This window comes from Melanotaenia boesemani, chromosome 7, assembly GCF_017639745.1.
Source record: "Melanotaenia boesemani isolate fMelBoe1 chromosome 7, fMelBoe1.pri, whole genome shotgun sequence".
NCBI lineage: Eukaryota > Metazoa > Chordata > Actinopteri > Atheriniformes > Melanotaeniidae > Melanotaenia > Melanotaenia boesemani.
Genome location: NC_055688.1, coordinates 22780069 through 22794724, shown reverse-complemented (window position 1 = coordinate 22794724; position 14656 = coordinate 22780069). Strand labels below are relative to the sequence as shown.

The 14656-nt window shown below is 37.5% G+C and overlaps 1 protein-coding gene across 1 annotated transcript; it reads left to right on the top strand.

Moving 5' to 3' along the window:
- The first annotated feature begins 3603 nt into the window (after positions 1–3603).
- pmt (phosphoethanolamine methyltransferase) lies at positions 3604–12023 on the top strand. Its single transcript, XM_041989508.1, has 12 exons — positions 3604–3742; positions 4751–4922; positions 5221–5376; positions 6297–6433; positions 6663–6814; positions 6939–7121; positions 9789–9878; positions 9997–10086; positions 10210–10332; positions 10573–10704; positions 11695–11811; positions 11909–12023. Exons 1-12 carry the CDS (start codon positions 3733–3735, stop codon positions 12017–12019), a joined length of 1473 nt encoding a protein of 490 aa, XP_041845442.1. The 5' UTR covers positions 3604–3732; the 3' UTR covers positions 12020–12023.
- Positions 12024–14656: the final 2633 nt, after the last annotated feature.

Here is a 14656-nt window from a genome sequence, read left to right as displayed (position 1 = left end):
TCTCAACACTGAGCTCTGACAAACAGAGGCACACAGTTTAAGAAATACACAACAGGAAGTCAGTCGCACAGTGAGTATAAATACCAATCAGTAGTCTGGAACATTACTAAACTAGACTCACATTTAAAATGTAATTGAATTAGTTCAGTAATGAATCACCAGTTTGAGTTCAGTTTTTGAGTTCAGTTTACACGTTGAGTCACACATCCAAAAATATCAACCTGTCATTGACACATCCTGTACACTGAATTCATGTTAGTCATGTTTTGGGGACTTTCTCAGCCTTTATCTCTACTTGAAAGTCACTGCCATTGGCTGACCACTTCCAGCTCAGTCTGGTCCCAGTGAACTTTGGACATGGTTATGTTAGAAGTATGCAAAAAGTCAAACACACAGACCTAGTCAGATAACAGTATGACCACCTTCCCTCTGTGTTTAATACAGTGGTAAATCTGTTGTGTAGATGTGTACTAAACAACAATCTTCCATTTAGGCAGGTGCATCGACTCTAATGTTGAAATTTTAAGTTTGCAATGCAGATCTTTCACTATTATTATTATTATTCTGTTGACCATTCTATTGACATTTTATGCATATTAGTACAAGGTACTGGCTTTGTCCAACACATGACGGTCCTGGGCAATGTCCATATGAAGTACTGACAAAACCACAGTTCAAATATTCAACAGGATACTTTCAAACTATTTCTTTTCGCCTTGGAACCTTTAATAAAAGTCTTATGGCCCACAATAAAAAAATATATATTTTCTTTTCTTATCTGTATACTTAGAAAATTAATCTCCACTGTTTGCTTGGAAGCAGACCAAGATCCTCCTTTTTACAACTGTTTGATCTGCTCTTAGGTACATTTTGCAGAAAGACAACTACACTGAGCATGGTCACTTTCACCAGGTCAAGTTACACAACAGGTAGGAGAGCAGACAACAGACCCAGTTAAAAAGGAGATATGAATAACTAGAGGAGTGAAATGTTAAATATTTACAGCCCATGACTCAACAACGATGTGGTGACATCAGTGGCTGCAGGAAACCACTGAGCCACACTGCGGAAAGGTGTCTGCATCTGTTGTATTATATAGTCAGCAAGATCAACACATTCACATCTCACCTGGCCAAATTCATACAAACTGCACAAGAAGGCAAGATGGGCTCTTAACACAGTGTGACATGCATTTCTGCTGCATGTTTTTTTTCTTTCTGCTTTATTAAGAGTGAGGAAAGGGACGTGTTCTCTATGGCCATGGGAGCAGAGCCTTCATCTGCTGTCTTCTGGATGGGCGTGTGGGTGGTGGGAGTCCCTGTAATGATCTTCCCACAGGTTCTGCTACATGATGGATGCCTCTTGCTTGGGTCTTGGCACCCTCTTTGTCTGCTTCTGATCCTTGCAGGAGGCACAGTTACATTTGAACAATTGCACCTGTCATTTAACACATTTCATTCCATACATTTTGCATGCTTTCACACTCACAAACACACAGACACGCATACATACATGCACACTTACTCAATAACAAACTGATTTATACAATTGCTTTATTGTCCTGTAGAAGTGACACATCTGGCGCTGATGTCATTGTTAGTTTTTCTCAATTTCTCTTCATGTAAATGAATTTCCACTTTGTTTTCCTACAGAGGCCATAGAGCACTGGCTGTTAGGTTTTTTTTACAGATGTGGCAGCTGGTTGTTTGCTTGTGCTTTATTTTTTATCGTGCAATTGTACTTGTTTCCTATTCTCGAAAATGCCCTGAAAGGTCTCTCCAAAATGCTACAGGAGAGATCTTATTTCTCCAGTTTTAGTGTGTCTTTATTGTCTCCCAATAAAATCCAGGATGGAATTAAAATGGTTCTCCTCATAAACCTCTTCGTGACCAAGCTCCACTGTATCTTGAAGATCTTGTCAAGCATTCTATTATCAGCCCCTCTCTTATGGAACCAGCTTTCAGTTTGGATTTGGGAAGCAAACAGCCTCTTTACCTATCAGATAGGGCTGAATTTTTTCTTTTTTGATTAATCTTATGGTTAGAACAGGCTTGGGTGACTTTAGCCTTTGCTCTTTTTGACTTGAATTGCTGTGGGATGTCCCATGATGCACTGAATCCTTCCCTCTTTATTTCTCTATTTTCTCTTTGTATAAAGATATGTCATTATTATTCACATTAACTTATGTTTCTCTGTTTCTTTCTCAGGAAATAACCTAGCTTAGTGTTATGGTGCTGTTGACCTCTCTCCACCAGATGACCATCCTTCCTGCTTCTGCTGGAGGTTTTTCTTTCCAGTCAAAATGGAGGAGTTTTTTGTTTGTTTGTTTGCTTTTTTTTCTTTTCACTGTCACCAGTGCCCCGTGTATGGGATGGGGAATTGTTTTGTTTTTTTGTTTGTTTTTTAATGAATTGGCTTTATAAACACATACATTATAAATCTGACTAATGTGGATCACATAATGGATTTGTTTTGATTGGATTATGATTAGATTATCATGAATTGTATTATACTGGACTGTCTGTAAAAGTGTCTTGTGATGACTGTGAGTTGACTCTATACAAATAAAGCAGAATTAAACAGAATTTAATTATATTGTGTCTTTTCCTCTTTTCTCTTTTCCTCACTCTCCCCTTTCCTTTGTTACTGTCAGGTCCAGGATTAACCATTAATCAAGCAATAAACAAATAAAAATAAATAAATAAATCCAAGCCATTATCTATCTAGTACAATTATCGAGGCTTGTTTGTTCACAAAAAGGTCAATAACACACTGTGGGCGCTCATAAGATATCATCTGCCTGCTGATAAAATCACTGTTGCACTCTGCCACTTCAATAAATTACAAAGGAAATTTGTCAGATGATTCAATTTCGTCATCTTTTTAAACTATTTAAAATTATGATAAACACTTCCATAGGTAGTCTGTACAAGTGTAATACATGGTTTAAAAGTTTCAATAACATCTACCTGCAATACAAACACACTTGAGGGTTTATTGGCCATTACTGAACCAAATAAAACCTCAATGAGATTATAAATCTTTCTAAGAGTGATCTAGCCACAAGTTAATAAAATACCACAAAACAAACAGACTTTTAAATGACATTTCATAACCTGGCGACCCAAAGTTGTAATTTAAGTTTAACACAAACATTTAAAACATAAATATTTATTATTACTTTTTTAAATCCTCACAACGTAACGACTTTAGCTTTCCACCTTAACAGTATGAGGCAATGTTGCGTAATCGTCGCGTGCCACGAGACTTTTTGTGGCGTGTCAGCACAACTAGACCTGCACACCGGTGAGGAATACCCGACCGCAGAGAAATGCATGATGTAGACCAGCCGTCGCATTGAAATATGTAAGTGCACATCACTGACCCTCAAGTTTATCTGCGTCTAACAACTCTCTGAGGTCATTAATGGGGACTGTTGCATCACGAGAGGGAAGCCCGACGTCTTCGCAGAGCCTTGGCCGTGTATGATTATTCATGCGCATACCCTCCCCTGGCCTCCTATTGGACGCATCCTAATGGCCAGTTCTCAACCTGGCGACCACCTCCTCCGCGTGCCACTATATTCTATTATTTTAAAAAGCGCCCACTTGAGGTGAAACTTAGTCAGGGACTGGGTACTTTCTGAAGTCTTATCTAAGACTGTCATTAGTTGCCAGATTGAAAAGGCATTGTAGATTATTTTTAGGAAGCAAAAACCAACCAAAGACCACCATGAAAAAAGGTATGAGCAGAAAAGAAATCTTTTAGTGATGTGAAAGTCTAAATGTAAGGGTTTCGTAAACCCTGGAGCATGATGACAGCAGGGTTAGATTTTGTTGGAGGTACCAGTGTTGCTTTGTTGTAATTGTTCACTCAGCTGGTGGAAGTAATCCTACTGAGAGCATTGAGCTGGAATGTGACTGAAACTGTCAAATGACCCCTGTAGCTTTGTCAGCTTCAGTGTTGCCCTGCTGTTATCCTTGTTCTTTGTATGTAACTGCGCAACAGGCTGAGAACAGCTGTTTTTCTTTGGTGTCACCTCTTTTCTTACAAGTTCATTCTACTTGCTGCTTTCACAACTTCAGGTGTCTGGATGTAAAGCAACATAACACTGTAGTACTTTTTAATTTTACTGTAGTTTGTTGTTTTTCCTGTTTATTTAAATCCCCTGTGGAAATTAAAGATACTGTATTATTTAAAAAATATTTTGCCCATCTGGTGATAATATATGTATAGTAATACAGTAATACTGATTGTGGGCCACATCATAGTTTTGTTGCAGAATTGTTCGTTCTGGTTTGACAAATGTTTAATCTGTATGTCGGCTAGGCTTCTGTGGGACATTATGTTTAAGGAATTTTAGCTCTAACTCTGTGTAATGACTACTCAACTATTTAACATGTACTTTCTTGCTAAAGGACAGTAACGAGAGCTGGTTCTAAATGAAAACATAATCAAATAAGATCTTTAGAACAACTTTTTTCAGCTTCTTGACAGATGATTTACAGGCAGATTAATAATTAAAAGACAATAACTTATTCATGGTCCCATCAATGTGTAGTGATTATTTAGAAACAGAAAGTGCACTTTATTTATATGCACTTATTTGCCATTTTTTTCCCAAACAGAAAGAAAGTTTCTTCTCTTTGTTGTTGTCCTCCATTGTGTACACGATAATGCACTGTTACTGTTTGTGTCCACATGTGTATCTTTCTTACCAACCTCATCCGTACACCTGTATGCTCGACAGTTCGTTGTAACATGACAGAGTTTTGGAAGGAGCACTCCAAGTGTGCCACAGTGGAGGAGATGATGCTGGATTCTCGTGCCAGTGAGCTGACTGAGCAAGAGCTGCCAGAGATCCTCTCCATGCTGCCTCCTCTGGCTGGATATAGAGTGCTGGAGCTGGGAGCTGGAATCGGGTGAGCATTCAGCTGCATTTAACAGGCTTGACAAAGTCTCTATTTAATGTTACTGCTTGTAGAAAAATTAATTCTGAGAAAGTTTGTAATGCAGTGTACAACTTTATTTCTTCTAAACAAGCCAAAATAGTAGTAGTCAATGACAAAAGTAGTGTAGGACAGCTACATTTATATTCTGCATTTAATAATTAAAGTTGTTGCACCTAAAACACTATATATGCCATTTATACATATATATTTCTGTGTATATGTGCGTGTATGTGTGTGTGTGTAAACATACTGTCATGTCTTTCTGTAGTCGTTACACCAGCCACCTGCTGACCAAGGCCGCCCACGTGACAGCTGTGGACTTCATGGAGAGCTTTGTGGAGAAGAATCGGCAGGAGAACGGTCACCATAGCAATGCCTCCTTCATCCAAGCTGATATCACAAAATTAGATTTCCCCCAACACAGGTGTGTGTGAGGATGTCTGTGGCTTACAGACATGTTCAAAGATTCTGCAAGTCAGTCAGTCCACAAGTTTAGATCAGACTAAAATAGCTCCAACTACTGGATGAAATTTAGAAATCTGTAACTCAGATAGGACTAAGCTGGTTTTATGTTTTCCTTTTACACCAGTTGATGAATATCATCAGTTTTTCTTGTTATATTTGACAGCTTTACATGAAATTCTAAGGAAATCTCCTCGCTGAAGATTAATTGTAATAACTTTGTTTATGCCTTAATATTTAACACCACCATCAAATTTAAGTTTCTATTTTATGGCAGATGTTCGTGCAATGACCAGAAGCTGCTCATACTGACAATGAGAATAAATGTTGGACAGCAGCAGACCCGTATTTGCTTACCACCCCTTTAGGCAGTGTTGACTTTACCAAGAAACAATTCATTTATTAGAAGTTTTTCTTTCTCTTGATTTCTCTGATGTCATTCTAATTGAAAACAGAATTTGTTAACACATTTCTTTCTAAATGCATCATTAGCAAAGGCTTTCACTAATCCCAACACGTGATCAGAGCTGAATGCATTTTTGATTTATTTTGTGTAGTTACAATATTTTATTTAATGCACACAGACAAGTTTAAATTTAGTTTGGTTCCTTAAAAAAACATAAATTTATATATAAAATGCAGCTTCTGTAGTCTATTACATCAGCAAACAATGGTAATCTACTGGATGACTGTGGTCATGCCATCACACTGCCTGCACATACTTAAGACAGTGTTGCTTCTTCCTGTCATTGTGATGCAGGTTGATCTCAGATTTATCTTTTTAAGAACTCTGTTGCAGAACTAATCAAATGATTACAATGACAGTTTTCAAGAAAAATATGGTATTTCCCTAACATTTCAATATACCTTTTTCCTCTATAGCATTGATTTCATTTTCTCCAACTGGCTGCTGATGTACCTGAGTGACGAGGAACTGAAGTCCTGCATGGAGAAAATGCTTAACTGGCTGCAGCCTGGTGGCTTTTTCTTTTTCCGAGAGTCCTGCAACCACCCGTCAGGTACTGGCAACGCTGACAAAAAAATAAATAAATCTTCTCCCTGTCATTCATTTAAGTATTTGAATATTTAACATATAATATTTTACCATTCAGATCCCATTTCTGCAGCTCATTTAAACTAAAATTGTGTGGTTTTCCTAACAAGATTATATATATTTAGAAAGAGTTGTTCCTGCCTCTTTTTTACTCATTCAAAACAGAGAATCTTGTGTTTTCTCTTTGATAAAAGGGGACAGCAAGAGAGATTTCAACCCCACTTTCTACCGCAGTGAAGCCCAGTACAGTCACCTGGTATCTTTAGTCCAGGTGGAGGTGCCAGATGGAGACCAAAACTTTGGTTTCGAAACTGTGCTGAAAAAGAAAGTTCAGACCTATGTGGAGGTACTTTAGAGTAATATAAGACCAATGAAATGCGGTATGAGTTTTCAAATTTCAAAGATGTACCTTGCAGTAAGTGTGTGTGTGTGTCTTCCTCTGTCACCTCATCATCCTCCTCCTGTTTCAGATGAAAAACAATCCAAATCAAATCTGCTGGCTGCTGCAGAAGGTTCCCCGCTCCTCCCAGTATGGATTCAGCACCTTCCAGCAGTTCCTAGACAACCAGCAGTACACCAGACAAGGCATCCTGCGCTACGAGAAGATGTTTGGAGCTGGTTACGTCAGCACAGGAGGACCCAGCACCACAAAGGTAGGAGTGAGGAAACATCTGCATTGATGAACTCCATTTAATCCAGTCAAATGATGCAAATAAATGCTAATAAGGACTTTCCTGAGAAATCTGTTTTTTTTTTTTACAGCATTTTCTTGTGATAAAGTGATAATTTATCTTGTTATCTCACAAACAAACACTCGCAGTCACTCCTAGGACTGTCAGTGTTCGAGAGGGGTGTGAGGCGACGGGGAGGGGAACTGTCTTTCAACATGGATGAGAGCTTAGGCATTAACTTCTTCTCTCCCAACACCCAGTTGGTCCAAGGGGTATTCCGTACAGAGCTGTTCTTTACTGGAATGCACAAACACACGTATACTTATATACATATTTGTTTATGCTGGGATGCCTTAGTATAGTCACGCAAGCAACGGGCGCAAGCAGACGTCAGATTGAGGAACATCCATCACTGATCAATACCTGCGATTTTACTTTTATCAAGTCTGACAAAGGCTGAAATTGTGACGTGCCTGACTATGAAGTTTTACCAATCACTCATTCACAGAATTACACATAAATACCATGACTGTAGGCCTTCGCAGCTGTCATGGGGTCTAGTTTGATCAATAAAATCAGGTGTAGCACAGTAACACTTACTTTTGAGCCCACTTTAATGGTTTCGTTATCTCAAGAAAACAAAGTTTGTTTTCCTAATAACAAACTTAAGATAAATTAGCTATCACAAGAAAATGGTCCTCATTATCTAAAGATAATGAGAAAATGAACTTATCTCGAGATAATGATAAAAAAAGAATAGTATGGAAGCTCTTGGCTTCCGTACTTTCCTCACTGCCTCATACTATGTTTAGTTTCATTGTTGTGAAGTTACAAATGACTTTCAGTTTCAGTTTCTCCTCCTTCCTCCTGCTTCCTCTGTTCTCTCATGTTTGTTTCCATTAACTTTGCATTTGACTAAGATAATTTGCATTCATGCCACAGAAATACACAGAAGCAAAGAGACTTTAGATCCAGAGATGCCAGGCTACATGCATGAAGTTTTTTAGGTAAAACAGACAGAGAAGTGCTAAACATCTCAAAATAAAATTACATTTAACACATCCGTCTGCTCACTGTGATCAGCATCCTTTTCTTTTTGGCTGTACGTTTTATTTAGCTGCTTTAGAAAGTGTTCAGACCGCCACCACTCTCTCTACAAGTTCTGCCTTCTTAGGCTGAATTTTGATTGGATAAAATTAGTAATTAGTGGCTTAAAGTGTTCAGACACCGCTGCAGCTCTCCTTTTTCTAGTCAGGCTTATTATGTCCTAAATTAATCATGAAATGAAGCTTGGCTGAAGTCCTCTTCTGAGAAAGTAAATGAATTTGAACAAAATGGAGAAATATGAAATCTTACAAGATAAACAGCAAGTCAGAAAAAACTATCCAGAAAACTCACTTTGGAACTGTGAACAGTGAAATTGTAAAGCGGCATGAATCAAGGCAGGAGTCTGAGGAGGTATTTTTAAACTTCTTCCATTTCACTTCTCATTTCTCAGAGAGCTGGATGTCCAGACAAGCAATAACCCTCTGGCTCTCATGAGACTGTTGATGCAAATCCCAACTTGCACAATATTTTTCCTTTCACTTTTCTACTTCTGCTGTACTTCTGCAACTATTTTTATTCTACACCCAAATATGCACAGACCACAGAGTTTAATACTATTAGTCATGCCTTCCGTCACCTGGTGACACAAAATAACTGCCAACCAAACATTGTCATTTCACAGTTTTTAAGCATGCAAATTTGACTTTTGCAAATCACAACTTAACTCAGGTAGCTCAAAAAAAAAAAGAAAAAAAGGTGTGTGGTTTATACAAACAAATGTTGTGTTCCTTGTGCAGATTGTAAGCATTGCTCATCACCTGCTACCTGCCTTGGTGGCAGCTCTATGCTATGAAGGATGCTTCTCAATGACAGGGACACCAGTTTTTTCAAAGAAAACCTGAAGCTGGAACGATTATTCATTTTTCAGTGTGACCCAAAAAAAGAAAAAAATAGTAGTGGCCTCAGAAGAAGTCACTTATTATCTGTGAGTTGTACAACTAACACCAGTGTAGTGGCTATCTGTAATCTTCTTCTTGTTCTTCTTCTTGTACTTTTTACAAGAGTCTATTAACCACTTCATAAACTTACGGATGACACAAGACTGTCTTACTCGTTGAGTCGGCATAGTTGGCTTTACCAGTGGTAATACAAATCATAAAGCTCTGCCATTCGCTTGTTTATTAACCAAACTGTATCACATAAACAGAAAAAATGTACTTCCTGTCTGAGTATTGAAGCTGGTGAAGGATGACTACAAAATCAAATTCTGTTCACATAACTCATTTCTTTCAACTCAAATTACTTCAAATATCCAAAAGAATGGCACTTATAACCAAATTTAAAAAGCAAATTCACTCCTAGAATGAATTTTCATGTTATTCAGCTGTGGGAGAAAGCCAGAGAAAACCCACACATACATGGGGAAAACGTGCATGGCCCCAGCTGAGGTTCAAACCAGGAATCATCTTGCTGCTAAGCACCAAACCGCTGCAGCCAAACTCTGTCAAGCTCTGAATTCATTTCCAATCAGAGTATGTTTGCAGTATGTGAAATAGGTTGAAGACTTTGAAGAGAAGTTTAATGCTTTGTTTGTACTAACAGGAGTTTGTGGACCTACTAAACCTAAAACCTGGACAGAAGGTTCTGGATGTTGGTTGTGGCATTGGTGGAGGAGACTTCTACATGGCAAAGGTAAGAGGTGCAAAATCCGGTACACTGGGGCCAATACTGATACTAACGGCACTGCAAACAGTATTATTATAATGATTGCAAGAACCAAAACAAAATAAAAGATTATATCATTTTTCAGGCATTCGGGGTAGAAGTGCTCGGCCTGGATCTGTCTGACAACATGGTGGACATCGCCATGGGGAGGGCGTTAACTGAGAAACTACCATCAGTGCGTAAAACATTATATATGTTCCTTTATACCTGAATGTTTGATTTTATTTATAGTCTTTTTGTTTGTTTTAAGGCAATTAGTTTGTCAAAAACTTCTGTATTAACTTTTGTTTGACTTCAGGTGCAGTTTGAGGTGGCTGATGCCACCAAGAGGATGTTTCCTGAAGGTTCATTTGATGTGATCTACAGCAGGGACACAATCTTGCACATAGATGACAAACTGGCCCTTTTTAGACGCTTCCATGTGAGCAGTTTCTCTTTTTTTTTTTGACTGTGGCATTGAGTTTAATTCTTCATTTCACTCATACAGTCAAATGTTTGGACACACTTTGCCATTCATTGCAATGGGTAATTGTGTCTAAACCTTTGATTTGTTGTATATGTGGAAAAAGATTCAATAAAAAATAAATGGAAACAACATTTTTATGTCAAATCTGAATTTTGTTGTTTCCTTTATTGTAAAACAATGTTTCTTTGCTTCCAGTCATGGTTAAAACCAGGTGGCCAACTGCTTATTAGTGACTACTGCTGTGGGAAGAAGCCCTGGACACCAGCATTCGAGGCCTACGTCAGACAGAGAGGTTACGTCCTCTATACACCATCAGAGTATGGCAAGGTAAACCTAAAGCAGAGCTCAATAGTCTATGAAAGGACTAATAGGTCATTTTTAAAGGTATGTGACTACTGTCCACTGCAGTGTCGCTTATAAATCATCCCATCTATCCCTTTGTAAACTGAGTGATTCACTTCACACATAAAGAATGCAAACCACTTGTTTATCCTAAATCTTTGTAATGCTATGACCATAATCATCCAGTCCAGCTTTATTTATAAAGTACTTTAAAACAACCACACCAGACCAAAGTGCTGTACATTAAATTAAACTAAAAGCCACAAATAACAGTCATAAGAGCAGAAAACATATTAAAAAGCACTACATCACAAAATAAAATCAATTAAAACAACTAAAACAATAATAAATAAATAATATCAACATCTTACATGATGTTAAAAGCTACATAGAGAAATTGAGTTTTGAGAAGAGATTTAAAATCTGACAGCGTAGAGACCTGTCTAATGTGGAGGGGGAGCTCATTTCACAGTTTAGGTGCTACAACATAGAAAGCGTGATTCCCTCAGAGCTTCCGCTCATGATGATGTTTGACACCAGTTTAGGGGTATTGTCTCATTTCACTGGCTGTGTTATTGTCACATTTATTGAACACTTGCAGTGCAATTCAGTGGACCAGAGCATCAGCATGTTTCCAAAAACTTAAAACATGACAGTGCATCAATTTATTCTCAGTTACAGCATTGCAGGGATACAAATCCATATTTATTCCCTAACACACATACCTATTATAACATTCAGTAATGACATCACAGTGTTTTAGTTCATTTGTCTTATTAGAAACTGAACTTTAAACAAAGCTAGATCAGTGTTAAGAAAAAGAGTCAATGACAATTTTGTATTATATTTTGTGGTGGCTCTAAAAATAAATAAATAAAAAGATAAAATGTGTGTAAATGTGTTGTTGATGCATTACTGTGGTCTATCAGGAGGTGGTGCTCTTCTCACTTCAACTCATTTGCTTTCTCCATGTAGTTCATTCAGGAAGCTGGCTTCTGTAATGTTCAGGCAGAGGATCGGACGGCCCAGTTTATCCAAATCATTAAGACAGAGCTGCAGAGAGCAGAGGCCATCAAAGATGAATTTATTGAGGTAAGCACATACATTCACACACAGACAGATTGTACTATAAAAACTGCCTAAACATGACACTAAGAAAGATTCCCCTTAATGTTTGTGTCTTCTGCAGGAATTCTCTGAGGAGGACTATTTTGCAATAGTTAACGGATGGAAAGAAAAACTGGAGCGTTCCAATAGTGGAGACCAAACATGGGGACTCTTTCATGCAAGAAAAAATTAAGTTTTTAGCAAAAAGAGAAAAAGAAAATGGAAAATAAAAAGAGAAAAATGTGGTATTCAATTTATTTATCTATTCTTACCTGAACAAATGTTTTTTTTTGCCTGAAATGTTCGTTTATAGAAATATCACTGGGCTCAAACTCATAATTAAAGCGGAAGCACTTCTGCTCCATAGAATTATTTTCTAAATAAATCTTATCCCACACAAAGTATTTGTTTTAACAAAACATTGTTTTTGTTAGGATTTTCTTTATGGTTTACATCCAAATCTACGGTAGGTTACAGACAACCTAATTTTGTTTGTGTTGAGATATTCTCATCAACTACATGTGTCCTGACATTACCATGTTGGAACCTCTGTTTCTCTGTGGTTTGGCCAAATGTGTTTTTGTGCAATTATTATAACCTTGAACATTATGATTTGTAGGGGAGATCAAGGCATTGCTCAACTTGAAACAAAATTATTGGTGAAAGTAAACTATCTCTTCAAAGAGCATATAATCTTATTTGGTAGCACAAGTAGAAAAGTTGAAAACTCGTCAGTCTTGTATTTCCAGTAAGCACTGTGTATTTGACCCCACCCACAAACAGCCATCCCCCTTCCAATAAACATGCCTCAGACAGATTAATACAACAGTGAAAGAAGTTTCCAGTTAAATAGTACCTCATTCTGGTCAAGCAGGCTGCTCAGCATACCATGAGAGATGTGGTAATGCATACACTTCTGCTAGTTCAAATGTATTTGATGCTCAGTTTGCTGCTTGAGGTATTTGTATGAGCAATATTGATAACAAAATTTAATCTGAGTAAATCACAGACTTTGCTCCACTTCAGCATCCTTTACATTACAATAAAGCATGAACAGTGTATGATGTAATCAATCTACATGCATGCATGACAACACCTCATTGACTTAATCTAATGCACTCTTAAAAATGTTGACCTACTCTGTCCAGACATCATCCCTACAGGACTGTAGCTTCTGTGACTATTCAACGACTACATTTCAGCATTAACATCTTCCTTGACCTTAGTCCATATATGATCCAGTATGCAACACGTATGTGCCAAAACAACCTCTGCAGAAGGCCTCACAGCAAATCTGTAGTTGTAAATTATCCTATATGGGTTTTTTTTTTTTTTGTTTGTTTGTTTGTTTGTTTGTTTTTAAGGGTTCATGTCAACATTCATAGACTTTTGTCTTTTAGTTTCTTATTTGCACGTCCATCAAACACTTTCAATGTTTTCTGATTAGGACATTTTTTGATAGTGTTACAAATTCCTGAAAGAGCTGTTCAGTCCTTTGCGTTTTCTTCTAGTAGCATTTCTGGTGCTGTAAGTCAGCCTTGTTTGTCTTTGCCGCTGAGAAAATAAATAATGACGATCCCTTCTTATGCAACATAAAGACGTTCACTAGTTAATTAATTTTACATGAAGATTAATTGAAATCCATCAAAAGGGTCCAAGCAAATATCCATTTTGTACTACAGTTCATTTTTAATTTACAAAATTAAATAACTGCTATTCTGAGATTTTTTTTTAATTAATTTTATTAGAATATTTTAATGCTTCAAAATGTCCTTATTTGCATTTTTGACTTGGGGATATCCTAACTTCTTTGTTAATAATAGCCTAATATCAACCTAGCACATAAAGACATTTATGTTTTGTTTATTATTTCTTCTTTAATATCAGTTGGTGTTTTATTATACATTGTTAGAAAGCCTGATCAGTCACCTTTACAACAAGGTATGTTGTAAGGATTGTGCATCTGTGGAATGAGCAGCACATCTAACCAAGAAATGTGCCAAAACAACTGTAATAGTCACCTGCAGGTATTCAATCTTGTTTTTAGATTCTAATGCTGCCAGCTTTCTGTCATAGATCTAACTCCACAATCCAGGATGATGATATTCTACCCCACAGAACCAGAATCATAACAGAGTTCCTCCAGAATTTGAGAGTGGAAGATGAATTGGCCTGCTCTGAGTCCTGACCTCAACCCAACTGAAAACTTGTGGGATTAGCTTAGTTGTGAGAGTGGCCAACACAACCATGCTGGTTGATCTTCAACAACTCCAGGAATACCACACCATCAGCTAAATGTGACCAGGCTGGTTACCAAGATGAGGAAGAGGTGCCAAGGTTTTGTATGGATCTCCCACATGGTCCCTGACAGTGCAAAATGAATAGTGTAAAGAAATAGCAGAAATATGTGTTTCTTTTTCAATATTTCTGTGGTCCAATGTAATCTGTTGGTTTTCCTAGCTTTTGTGTGTGTGTGTGTGAAGTGTCTTGTATATTTGATAATATATATTTGATCGTAATTAAATGATTATGTCTGTAAAGTGCCTTGAAATGACTTTATTGTGAATTGTCGCTATACAAATAAAGCTATAATTAAATTACTTGAATTAAATTGTGATACAGTGCATTCATCCAATCCACCCAGCAACTCAAATCAAACGTGAACACGCGGGGGGTGGACATGTGCTTTAATGTAGTGGTAGATTAGACACCATTTCTAACGGTGCTTGAATTTTGCGGATCTTTCTTGACACACATAGCTTTCAGATATCAAAATTGATCAAAAGTGTTCAGCTTAATTGAATCACATGCATGTGGAAGCAACCTGTGG